Source organism: Pezoporus flaviventris, unplaced genomic scaffold (assembly GCF_033815535.1).
Source record: "Pezoporus flaviventris isolate CSIRO_AGI_PZ_B2104156 unplaced genomic scaffold, CSIRO_AGI_Pfla_v1 ptg000002l, whole genome shotgun sequence".
Classification (NCBI taxonomy): domain Eukaryota; kingdom Metazoa; phylum Chordata; class Aves; order Psittaciformes; family Psittacidae; genus Pezoporus; species Pezoporus flaviventris.
In genome coordinates, this window is record NW_026892550.1 from 40,651,429 (window position 1) to 40,664,921 (window position 13,493).

At 40.6% G+C, this 13,493-nt stretch overlaps 1 protein-coding gene across 8 annotated transcripts in view; it reads right to left on the reverse strand.

The window, feature by feature from the left end:
* Nucleotides 1-13,493, reverse strand: part of RAPGEF2 (Rap guanine nucleotide exchange factor 2) — a 195,604-nt gene that overhangs the window by 4,366 nt on the left and 177,745 nt on the right. For 7 of the 8 annotated variants that reach the window (XM_061475722.1, XM_061475706.1, XM_061475739.1 and 4 more), the window contains 5 exons: nt 12,375-12,598; nt 11,387-11,572; nt 9,481-9,633; nt 3,841-4,066; nt 1,728-2,287 (listed from right to left, as the gene is read on the reverse strand). In XM_061475722.1, coding sequence (XP_061331706.1) covers nt 1,728-2,287; nt 3,841-4,066; nt 9,481-9,633; nt 11,387-11,572; nt 12,375-12,598 — 1,349 coding nt within the window. The remainder of the gene's footprint in view (nt 1-1,727; nt 2,288-3,840; nt 4,067-9,480; nt 9,634-11,386; nt 11,573-12,374; nt 12,599-13,493) is intronic. The other variant, XM_061475731.1, reaches the window with a different exon arrangement.

The window sequence follows — 13,493 nt, forward strand, 5'->3', positions numbered from 1 at the left end:
GAACAGCAAATAGGTGTGACTATTTTGGAGTTACGTTTGGTTAAAGAAGTCAGCTGGGACTTTGATACTGAACACTGTGTGGGTCTGGCCCTTCAGTACATGACCACTTAACTCAAAGTGCAAAGGCAAACATGGCATGAAAAAACACTGACATAGACAATTTACACTCCACAGCTTGTCATACACTGTATATTCTTGCACAAGTGGTGATGACAACATCACCCTGCATTAGGCAGCATGGAACTGACTGAAAGTATGAGTTTCAAATGGACCAGTGCTACTTGGATGCAAGTTTTAATAGACTAAAAATAAAGCCTTGGTATTGTAACAAAGCCAAGTAATTTCGAATTGGATATAAATATTTTTCTTGGACAACCTGTTTTAATGGAACAAAGCAGTATGAAGACGTTTCTGAGAAACTGTATTCAAATATTTCTGAAATGCAACTGATGCAGAAGAAATTCTGTAGAAAAATTTTATTGAAATACTCAAGAGATAAATGTCTATTCAATGCAAAAGAATCGTGAAAACAGTGGCTTATGTTGGGACAGTGACAAGCAGTTATATTTGCAGTATAATTAATTAATAGTACTGAAGTGCATGGAATGAGTGGCTTAAATTTTCAGATCTTCCATTCTTTCAAGTCTCTAAAAATGTGGCAAGCACTGCCTTGAGAGGCAAAGTTTGGAAGCATGCTTGTTCCACATTCTGGTGGGAACCAGGGGTATCAGTGAGTAAAATTAGTGAGTAAAATTAGTGAGTGGTGTGAATCTGAACCTAAAGTCTTGAACTGAATAGCTTTCTTCTCTTCATAGTTCAAGGATTCAGATCTGTACCCAAGCTCTGAGGCAATGGGCTTTTGCTAAGCAATATACTGTGACAGAAAATGGAAAAGCAGTTTATCACAGTGGTCTCAGCATGCCTTCAATTTGGCAGACTTTTTCAGCTGTGTCAGTGCAAAATGGATTTAAATAGTTCTTCATATTAACCTGAAGAAAGGCAAGCTGAAGCGGAATGAAAGGAAGGCAAGAGACAAAAATGTAGAGCGCTTGCATGGCCTAAGGACTGGGATGTGCAGAAGGAACAGTATGAGAAAAATGTTAACCACTGCCAAAGACACCTTCATATATTAATTTATATATTATTTGATCTTTCTTTTGCTAAATGATTATAAATCATTCAACAGCTCTAACTCCTTAGGAACCTCTTCGGATTCAGCAGTCCAAAGAAACACTTCTGTTGGTATTTAAACACAAAGTGATCCCATTTTCAGAAATAAGGTTATTCACAATTATTAGGCAAGTCATACAGATGTATAAAGTAAAACACTTCTAAAAAAAAAAAAAAAAAGAGGCCACATTTATTAAGATTTCCAAATATAGAATGTGGAGTCTTACTGTGAAGAAAAATTCACATTGCAGAACAGACATCTAAATACATCAGCTATCAGCCTCTCAATACACTGTCCAGCAGCTGAGCTGGCTTTTTGATGTATGGCAGGCTCTCTAGAAACACAAAGGTGCTGAGACTTAACAGTAAGTGATATTTTCCCTAGCAATAAATGCACACTTAGAGGTAAAAATCTGAGAGAGACTGAAAAATGTTCAGTTTTGCCTTGAAAATTAAATAAAAAAAAATCCAGGCAAAACAAATGCAGTTTTAGAACAATATGAAGAACCGTAAGCAAATTAATTAAAATACTTCATGATAAACAAAACTTAACTTACCAATAAGCCCCTTTGTACTACTTGACGATACTGCTATATGAGTGGGCATTGGAGCTGGCTTTGACTCCTCTGCTGGTACAGATGTTAGGCTACTGGTTTCAGCTTCACTTGAAACATCCTTCCCACCCCTCCGCTTTATGGTACCTGTATCACCTTCCGAGTCCTCTCCCCAGTATCCTGTTGAGGATGCCCAGCTTGCTCTGGACTGTGCTTGATCAAGGCCCTCCCTGCCTTGGCTCTGCCTGCCATACTTTGTGGCATGATCAGGGAACATCAGCTGGTCCATATGACTGCCTGAGGCCCACAGTCCTGCCCCATCGCCTGAACTATCGAAATGAGCATGTCCAAAAGGCAGAGTCTCCCAGCTTCTCTGGTGCTGTATTGTTTGTATGTTGTCATGAGAACCACTCGAACAAGAAGTCCAACTACCACGGCCACTGTCAGCTGCATCAAGTGAAGCTCTGTCCCCCTGATCCTGTGACAGCTCTTCTGTACTAGGAGAAGAAAGCACAGTTGCTCCAGCATACAGGCCTCTAGTCTCTGACAGTGGTGCATATGAGCTAGACGCACATTGACAAGGGGGAAAAATAATAAAAATAAATAAATCCAGCATTGGAATTGGAGATCATTTACAACACATGAAGAATTCAACAATCAAGAGAAAAGCAAACATACTCGGGGGAAGGCGAGGGTTGGAATAGATGACCTTTAAAAGGTCCCTTCAACCCAAACTATTCTACAATTCTATGATTGAAGATTATGATGCAATTCATAGTATTATTTACATACATTAATGACTAATTCCATTTTGAGAACAGAACACTTCCCTCTCAATTTTGTCCTCAACAAAACAGTTACTGGACAGATAACCTGACTTCACTGGAGTAATTTCAAAAGGTAAAAACCCAACTTTGCAGCAGCCCTTTGGGGGACAGACTGATAGATAGGTTCCTTCTGTTTTCCCAGCCATGGGAAGCAAAGGGTCATAACTTAAAGAGTTTTAGCAGGAGGCAGCTGATACTCAGGTTTAAGTTTCAGCTTTTCAGAATTTATTTTCTGCTTAGGAAACTATGAAAACCAACTTTTAAACAGTTCTTGCAAATGGAAACTTATTTTAACCTTCATTTGGAAACATATGCGACTTCATGGAGCAAGTATGCTCTTTATAGCCTTTCAGGAAGTAAAAAAGCCTGACACTATCACTTTACATAGTAAGAGAGAAAACCAATAGTGTCACTTTTGTTCAGCAGCTATCCAGGCTCCTGGGATTTGTCCTTCCAGGGCAGCTTGCTATGCAGATTAGAAGCCTGCTCTTCCACATATTTAAGACAGCTGATTAAAGAGGTTGTATAGCCTGGTATTCCCAAAACTGAACTATACCATTCTTAGAACAGCCTTACCATGCACAAGACCCCACAGGGTTAAAAACTCTGAAATCATTTAGAGGATTGAAGCATCCAAATAACAGGTCAGAAAAGTAAATGGAGACTAAATAGGATCCAGACCTCCAGTTATTTTCAGACCAAGGCTCACTGCTAGACAGATTCAGAGAACTCCTCACAGCACTAGCCTCCCCACCATTACAGAAGCTAATTACCTAGAAAATTACCTAAAAATCCAGCAGCCTAATGTAAATTTTAGCTTCCAATTATTGTTGACTAGAAGAGATATTCAGGGTAAAACATTTTTGAGTTAGATAAATACATACTTTTGTATGAAATAAACTGCAAAATTACTAGCTTGATCACTGAATAACTGTATGAATAATTTCTCACCTAATTCAGTTGATTCCCCATCTAGAAAACAGGCTATGATATTAGTCTGCCATAAAGAGGATAATCTACAGCGCTACTAAATACTCAGATGATAAGGTCTACTGAGATAAACTCTTACTTCTATAGACCTCATCACATACTCAAGAGTGCAAAACTTTCTCTTCTCAGAAAAAGGAACATTACCACAAAACATGGCATTGAAATATTAATTTTTTAAATCAGTGGAGAAAAAAATAGTATTTGAGAGAGATACAGGGAAAGGTACATGAAAAAATATAGACATACATGCCACATAAGTATGAAAGTATAAAGTAAGTAAGCACAAATAAAATTCCTACCCTAAGCTGTATTGATCTGGTTCAATCATGATTCTTCTATCAATCCTTCCCACACCAAGATTTGTCTCCACAATGCTGACAGAATGCCTCTGTCTCCTCTCATCATGCAGAGAGACTGGCATAGAGTCAAAAGAGGAATTGCTGACAATACTAGATCTGGAAGAAATTTCGCTGTGACCAGAATCTGAGAAGTTATCCACCGTGCTGCTAGGAGCCAAAGTATAGCCTGCAAAGGGAATGTCACGTTAGTCATACTCTCCGAGAAGACTACTCAGTCCTTGCCAGGCAGCTGGCAGTACTGCTACCATAGTAAATCAAAATTACAATTACATTTACACAGAAGCAGAAGATATAGATAGATAGCAGAACTATGTAACACTGTGTATTCTGTCTCTTATGAAGAGATTTAAGATTGTGGGAACAAGCACTACTTACTGAGAAACCAACAGCTCACCTTCCTCCTTCTCTGCCCTCCTCTCCCAAATAATTTTCAAATGAATCATTATACTGTATGCCCACATTATGAGATCTCACTTCTCAAACAACTGCCTGCATGTAAACATTGCCTCCAAGACTGGAATGAAAGAGGTGCCCTGGACAATATTACTGCTTAAAGTACTGCAAGGGATCTTCTTACACAGTTTTTTCTGTTCTGCAAAGCTACACTTCAGAGATGAAGAGCAGGTACAACATAAAGCCCAGATGTCAGGGCTGATTGCTTGTTATGTTTCTTGGCTAAGATGTGCCAGATTTTCAAGCTTTCTTTGTGGCTCTTTGCTAACTAATTGCATTCCAAATAGCATATATTACCAGAATTATACTATAATTTGGAGGTAGCACTGACACTGCCAGACTGAGATACAATCTGCAAACCATGTCAGAGACAAATTCAGCAAATTCAGCTTTTGTTTTAGTATTAAACAAAGTTGTGCTGAATGCTCTTGCCAGTTAAGTTAAAGATCATTAACCAACATACTTCCAACAAGTAACTGCAGTTTTCATTTTCCGCTTTGTCTACAAGTGTCAAGATGACTTCAACTGAGCCATCCCAATTCATTTGCTAAGAACATGGAATTAATACTGGCATTTTTGTCTGAAAGAACACACCAATAGCTTCACATCACCACCAAACCAAGGTTGTTTTGTTTTTTTTTCCATAATCATGTTTAAGATTTGTGTTTTGCAAAAAATAACTACTTTTCCCACTATGAGCAAAGTACAGAATCCCAAATCCTTTTTCAAGGAATGCACAGGCATTACCATATTTATAGATATTCACTATTTGTTCATGTAGTATCTGAGAGAAATCATGATACTAGCTTACAAGGACTGGAGGTGATAATCTATGTCTTCTCTACATAACATCCACCTCCGTTTGATCTTACTAAAAATCACTTCAGTAGAGATTTTGGATAGGTATTCATATTTTCTTGCGATATTCATCTCTCCTATTTTCAGATCTCTGCTAATCCAGTTGGACTTATTTTTTCCCTTTTGTTTCCGTAAGTCCTTATATTTTCCCCCTTTTGTTTCCGTAAGTCCCACCTATCCCAGAGGCCATTGATGAATTGTTATCCTTGTTACTGTTCTCACTTCCAAGAAATGAGGGGAACTAGTTAGGTCCATCAGTCTGGAGCCGTAAGGCCTCAACTGCCATCTACCATCTTAAAAACAGGGCTTAGCTATCCATTTGATATGAAAGTAGGAAAAGCAGTATATATGAGTTCCAAATCCTTAAGATCCCTGTGCAGTTTAGGGACAGTTATTGCTACACGAAAGTCTCCAACACATCTCTAGCATTCTGAACTTCTATTATGAGAACTCAACCTCAATATATGTCTTTTACCATAACTTTATATCATTCAACTATTAAACTGGACTTTTATTATAATCTTAAACAATAATTTAAAGTTATGTGCAATACAACTACGTTATCATACTTTCATGGAGACTTGTTGTTTGAACTACAGGAAAATATCTCTGTTCTCTGTTTTGTCTATTCATAACCAGAACATGTACAATGAAAAAACAGGCTTAAAAAACAAGAAGAAAAAAACAACAAAACCTTTTAAAGACCTAAATTCAATTTAAAAAAAATACCTGATGAAGCCACTTAAAAAAACCATAATCAAGAAACCTGCAATGTGTAATAACATTCCTCAAATACTCAAATTTAGAACCTGGGACTTGATTTTAGAACATGGGACTCAATCTGGGAGGCCAGGTCTACTGGGTGCTGGTGAAGCTGGTCTAGGGGAAGGGTAGTTTTGGTAGAAGGCTTTCCAGGCTGGTCAAGAAAGCTTTAAACTAGATGTGTTGAGGGAGGGGGGCATCATTCCATCCCAACACACCCAGTCAGTTGACAGCACCTATAATAAATGCTTGGAGCAATGTAGAGATATTCCAGCTGCTCCAGTCAATGAGCCGGCTTCATTTGGAGCTCGGCTCAGACGCCTCTATACAAATGTCTGTAGAATGGGGAACAAACAAGAGGAATTAGAGATGTGTGCACGTCTACAGGGGTATGATATAACAGGCATCACAGAAACATGGTGGGATGGCTCCTATGACTGGAGTGTTGGAATGGAAGGTTACAGGCTCTTTAGAAAAGACAGGCCTGGCAGACAGGGAGGAGGAGTTGCTATTTATGTTGGGGACAGGCTGGAGAGTATGGAACTCTGTCTGGGGACAGGTGAGCAGTCCACAGAGAGTTTGTGGGTCAGGGTTAAAGGGAATATAGCTATGGGAGACATTGCTGTGGGGATCAAGGAGAACCTGTGGATGAAGCACTCCATAGACATATAGGAAAAGCCTCATGCTCACAGGCCCTTGTTCTCATGGGTGACTTCAACCATCCTGATACCTGTTGGAGTGACAGTACGGCCCAGCACAAGCAGTGCAGGGGGTTCCTCAATAGCGTGAAAGACAACTTCCTTCTGCAAGTAATAGAGGAGCCGACAGGAGAGGTGCCATGCTTGACCTCGTGCTCACCAACAGGGAAGGGCTTGTTGGAAATGTGATGCTCCAGGGCAGCCTTGGTTGCAGCGACCATGAGATGGTCAAATTCGAGATCCTCAGGACAGTGAGAAGAGCGTGCAGCAAGCTCACTGCCCTGGTCTTCAAGAGAGCAGACTTTGGCCTCTTCAGGAACCTGCTTAGTAAGGTTCCATGTGATACAGCCCTAGAGGGCAGGGGGGCCCAAGACTGTTGGTTGATATTCAAGGATCACCTGCTGCAAGCTCAGGAGTGTTGCATCCCAACTAGAAGGAAGTGCAGCAGAAGGGACCTCCTTGGATGGATAAGGAGCTGCTGAGGCAAATTTGAAGGACAAGAGAGGCATATAAAAGGTGGAAGCATGGACAGCAGGCCTGGGAAGAGTACAGAGATGTTGTCCAGGAAGCTAGGGACCAGGTTAGGAAAGCTAAGGCCCAGTTAGAATTAAACTTAGCTAGGGGTGTGAAAGGTAAGAGGAAGGGAATCTTTAGTTACATTGCAAATAAAAGACAGACTAGGGGCAACATGGGCCCTCTCCGCAAGCTATCAGTAGAACTGGCTACCCTGGATTTGGAGAAGGCTGAGGTTCTTAATGACTTCGTTGCCTCGGACTTCACTGGCAAACGCTCTGACCACACCACCCAAGTCTTAGAAGGCAGATGCAGCGACTGTGAGAATGAAGACCTTTGGCCCACTGTAGGAGAGGAGCTGGTTCAAGACCATCTTAAGAAGCTGAACATGCACAAGTCCATGGGACCTGGTGAAATCCAACCACCTGAAGGAGCTGGTGAATGAAGTTCCTAAGCCACTGGCCATCATATTTCAAAACTCATGGCAGTCAGGTGAAGTTCCCGATGACTGGAAAAAGGGAAATATAACCCCCATTTTCAAGAAGGGGAAAATGGATGACCCAGGGAATTACAGACCAGTCAGTCTCACCTCTGTGCCTGGCAAAATCTTGGAGCAGATTCTCCTGGAAGGCATGCTAAGGCACATGAAAATCAACAAGGTGCTTGGTGACAGCCAGCATGGCTTCACTAAGGGGAAATCCTGCCTGATCAATTTGGTGGCCTTCTGTGATGGGGCTACAGAACTGATGGACAGGGGTAGAGCAGTTGATGTCATCTACCGGGACTTGTGTAAAGCGTTCGACACTGTCCCACACGACATCCTTGTCTCTAAATTGGAGAGACATCAATTTGATGGATGGACCACTCAGTGGATAAAGAACTGGCTGGATGGCCACACACTGAGTTGTGGTCAATGGCTCAATGTCCAGCTGGAGACCAGTAACAAGTGGTGTCCCTCATGGATTGGTGCTGGGACCGGTCTTGTTTAACATCTTTGTCGGTGACATGGACAGTGGGATTGAGTGCGCCCTCAGCAAGTTTGCTGATAACACCAAGCTGTGTGGTTCGGTTGATACCCTGGAGGGAAGGAATGCCATCCAGAGGGACCTTGACACACTTGTGAGGTAGGCTGATGCCAATCTCATGAAGTTTAACCATGACAAGTGCAAGGTCCTACACCTGGGTCGGAGCAATCCCAGGCACAGCTACAGGTTGGGCAGAGAAGAGATTCAGAGCAGTCCTGCGGAGAAGGACTTGGGGATGTTGGTTGACAATAAAATGAACATGAGACGGCAGTGTGGGCTTGCAGCTCAGAAAGCCAACCATATCCTGGGCTGCATCAAAATGAGCGTGACCAGCAGGTCGAAGGAGGTGATCCTACCCCTCTACTCTGCTCTCGTGAGACCTCACCTGGAGTATTGTGTGCAGTTCTGGTGTCCTCAACATAAAAAGGACATGGAACTGTTGGAACAAGTGCAGAGGAGGGCCACGAGGATGATCAGTGGACTGGAGCACCTCCTGTATGAAGATAGGCTGAGAAGGTTGGGGCTGTTCAGGCTGGAGAAGAGAAGGCTGTGTGGAGACCTCATAGAAGCCCTCCAGTATCTGAAGGGGGCTTATAAGGATGCTGGGGAGGGACTCTCCATTAGGGACTGTAGTGACAGGACAGGGCCATGGGTGACATGGTTTAGTGTGAGGTGTCCCTGCCCATGGCAGGGGGCTTAGAACTAGATGATCTTAAGGTCCTTTCCAACCCTAACTATTCTATGATTCTATGATTCTAAATATCCAGTGTTTGAATAATGAGGCTGCTAGTACAATGTTGTGTATTAGTTATTTGAATCCTGAATATCTGAAACCCGCCTTTTATATACAGGTCACATCCCATCCAGATGCATGACACAGCAAATAATTCCTCTAATAGGCTAGTATGCTGTACAAAGATCTTTCAGTCCACTCATCCTTCCACTGGCAGGAAATATTGATGATGAGGATATTTTTGTCAGAAGCAGCTGCAGTGGGAGTGAACTTCTGCATCAAATCCTGTATCACATCAAGATATCTTTCATGGCTTTTGTTAACCATGGGCTTTCAGGTATCCCTGAAATCAGGTTCCCAGGTATCCTTTCACATATCTCACTCTGCACTGAACTTCCTGCACTGTCGCTGACTATATGTGACAAAAATAGGAGCGTCAGCAATAATTTATCCTGAGCGTCCAAATGCTTTCTCAGAAGTTTCCAAAGTCTATGAGCTTCAAAAGGAAACAGAATGAAAAATATTGAATGCCTAATACCTTTCCTTGGAGAGCTCTGTGGTGAAGTAGGAGGTGAAGACAGCTGTGAAGATGCACTTGAGACTGTGTCTTCTGATTGTTTCTTGTTACGTTCCAAACTTCCTTCTTCAGATAATGAAAGAATTTTCTTTAAAGCTTGTGGGGAGTTAATGCCTTTAAATAGAATTAATGTAGGTAGATATGAAGCCCAGTAGAAATACATCTTTCTGTTTCACAATGCATTTATAGAGCAGACAGCACACACGAAAAAAAACTTTTTTTTTTTCCTGGATATTTGTGAGTTTCTGACACCAGATTAAATTAAGCAAAATGTCTAAACCTATTCCTGGTTTAATATAGTAATTTATAGTGCTGCATATTAGTGCAGCTGGTCTTTCATTCTGGCCACCTGAAAGAAATACTTTGTCAGAGAAAACACAATGCAGATTTGGTGTTTCAGGATGCTGCCTATATAATTATACAAAACAAGGATATGTATAGTAATGGTTACTGAGGAACTTGAACTAAATTATGTTGAATACAGACACACATACAAATCTCACTGTTTAGTGAAGGTTTATATAGTAAGAATTGAAACTGTTCTCTTGTTTCTTTTCTATTCAGAGTAGCCTACAAGGTCAAAAAAAGATGGAAAGACGATTAATAAGACCAGGTTTACAAAACAAGGCCATCCTACAGCTGCCCTTCTGCCTTTCATTTTTGAGAACTATCTCTGCAGCAGCTTATTTTGGGAAACTAAAGAGTAAAAACATTCTAAAGATGAATTATGATGTAGAGATCTAGGGCATCAAGAATTGTTTTCCCTCAGGCAACATGTATCCTTTTTTCTTTTTCCTTCCCCTCGAAAATTCACCCTGGGACAGTCTTTAGAGTGAAGATGGAGCTTCCCTGACAGTTTTTGAGGTAGAGGTTATTTTCAGGAATTCTACAGAATTTATCTTTGATCTGCTGGATCAGAATCCTGCTAGCAATAATTTACAGCTGCTTCATCAACATAACCTAGCAGTTTTCCAAAACACTCCCACCATGAGTAATAACAAAGTCTATGGAGGTTCAAAGTCCTTTTAAGATTAAAGTTTAATGTTAAAATCAACAAGAGCTAGATGAATAATGAATTGTTTCTTACTTATTTTGCTGCTTCCAATGTTTCACTAGCAGCCTAAGCAGAGCACAAGTAAAACTAATAAAAAGGGAAATCAGAATTAAGCTTTTCTGAAATCACCACCATCCTGAAATTACCTTGCCAATAGGAGGGGCCACTTATGCTACATATACTTATTAGGAATATTATCGTACTACAAGTGATATGTAAGAAGTTCTTTAATAATGTATGTATCCTCTGTACACATGCTGGGACAGATTTGGAAATCAGATTAGAAAAAATTCCTATAGTCCAGTACCTACGATCAACATACAGGTAGCAATGACTGAATAACAACAATTTAAAAAGCACTAGGAAGCAGAAGCCAAAGGGACAATTCTCAACGTGAATCTTCAGGCCTACCAGTTTCAGCAAGCCTGAATTTCACATTAAATGTTCAGGTTCTGAAAGAAACACCAAAACTTCTGACGCATCTCAGATGGACAACTCAAAAGCTCCAATTCACTAATCCCTTTGGAAAGGTTAAGCAAAATGCCAGGGTGGGCAGTCAGAAACATTCATTCCTTCCAGCTGCTAGTAATGGGTAAATACTTACACTGATTAGACTGACAGGGTGCTTTCCTCAATTTCTTTCTTTCCATTTTTAAAGAAAAGAATTATGCATACACACTGCATGAAGTGGCATAACCTGCTTATAAACCTACCAGAAATAAATGTCTGAACCTTATTTGATTCAAAAGGCCTCCCTGACATAAACAAACAAACTTCAGAGTATTAAACCGAATGCTTCATTGTTCCACTTACCAAATGGTGGGAGGTCTTTGACTGGCACTTTCTTGCGGGAAGGATAGAGAGATACAGCAGGGACCTGCAATGCTTGGTTTACTTTATGTTGCTGCTGTTGCTGCACTTTCTGCTGGATGCCTGCCCGGGGAGCCACTGGTGATGTTTCAGATTTTCCAGATCGCTTGTCTCCTGTATTCTTTGGCACTTGGCAAGAAAAGGGAGAAAGCGCAGAATGAACAGCAGTTAAAATATTGTGGGAGTTTCAATCTGAGCAGTGTAAAGCACTCAACTAATAATTAAAAGGTGCTTAAATTGTACAATTAATGCAGCAGGACAGCTTTACAGAGAAAAGATGAAGAGGGAAAGAGGTGGAGATTTAAATCCTTTCCCTCTTAATGTTCATATTTTAAATATGTACATTATCAAATGTATTCAACTCTCTTTCTCAGAATAAAACTCTCATAAATGACTACTGTTATAGTTACCAAAAGCGGAAGTTATACTGGGCTATCATAAGGACTCCAATTACTACTTTTTGCTACCCTGAAGGAAGAGAAGGGCATAAGATACAGCATTCCCTCAATCAAAATGAAACCAATATCCAGGATAAGGTCCCTCTCTGCTGCAGCCAGGTGCAGCCCTTCAAGTGTTTCTGAAACATTTGGACATAAAGAAATCCCCTGTTCCCTCCCAAGACCAAGATATCCTGGATGACCAACTCTATTCACACCAATAGCCTGGGTACATCAGAACTGTGTGGGTCCTCCATACCCTCTGTATGGAAAAATCTAAAGAATCCTTTTGCACCTCATCATGACATCATCTGAAAGCCTCATCTCCTATATAAATGCTATGCTTCTGTATTATTAATCTCCAAGATGATTTCCTTAAGATTTAGAGATGTTTAGTACTTCAAAATAACTAGACACATCATTTCCCACCTCATTGTCTACTTACTGTTCCCAATTACTTCCTTAGAGAATACGTAACAAATGACAATGCTCACATGTGTTGGTGGCTGGCTCACACTGCAGAGACAGTGTCTGGAGGCTCTCTTCATCCATTTCCAGATCCAAGTTTGAGAGATACTGCTTTACTTTCCGGGCCATCTGAGCATCCTCATACAGTTTTTTAGCATTAAGGAAGGAGCTGCGACGGACCCGCTTTTTATGACCCCCTGTTTGTGCGACATCCAGCACAGCTGCATTCGTACTGCCCTGGCTGAGAGATCTGGAGTGAAGGGGTGCAGGAGAGAAGACAAAAGAGGGGAAAAGTATGACTTAGTCCAACACAGTATCACTTGGTAAGCATGAAACGTGCAAAAGATTGCATGAATGTCAGTCTACGGTCAAAGCTTACATGCCTCATTCCAGTAAGTCAAACAGCTATAACAGACAGAAAGATGAGGGTCAAGAAATTGTTTTACTTGGTTACAGGCACTATTTTAATTACACAAATATTTTAACCTATTCTGCTCCAACTAGGCAATATCACTTCACACATCTAGAAAAGCATTCAAGCTAGCTCTCACGTAAGCCAGCTACTGAGAAGACTGGAGCATTAGAAAAAGCTCATGCAGAGAGGCAATGCTGACAGAAGACTATAGCCGAGGTTTGAATTTCAATACGTATACAGAAGGCATTTTGAAAACTCTCTAAATACTTTTAAAATCAGACTGTATACAAAATATGCAGCCCAGTTTTACAGAACCAAACTTCCTTGTGACTTGCAAGACTGAAGACAGCTTTTTGTTAAATAAAATGATCAGCTAGTTTATGATGAAACAAATGTCATGCACATTTCAATGTATGTATGCCTATATGAAAGCTATACATTGTTCCTGAATTGTTAAAAGTGATGGCTGAATTGTAACATGAAAATAATTTAATTTAGCAGATACTGTAAGTTTTAACTTTTGTATTTGTGACAGTTGCTTATTAGGGATAAGAAAGTTTAAAAGCAATTTTCAGCTGTTGCAACCTTGCCATTTTACAACTTCTCTTTTACCAAAAGTCACTTCCTTTGGGAATTTACACTGGAGGTGTGAAAGGAGAGCACCCCACTCCTACCTACAATCACTTATAATTTACAATGTTTGTTTTTTAATGTCAAAAGCAAAAGCACT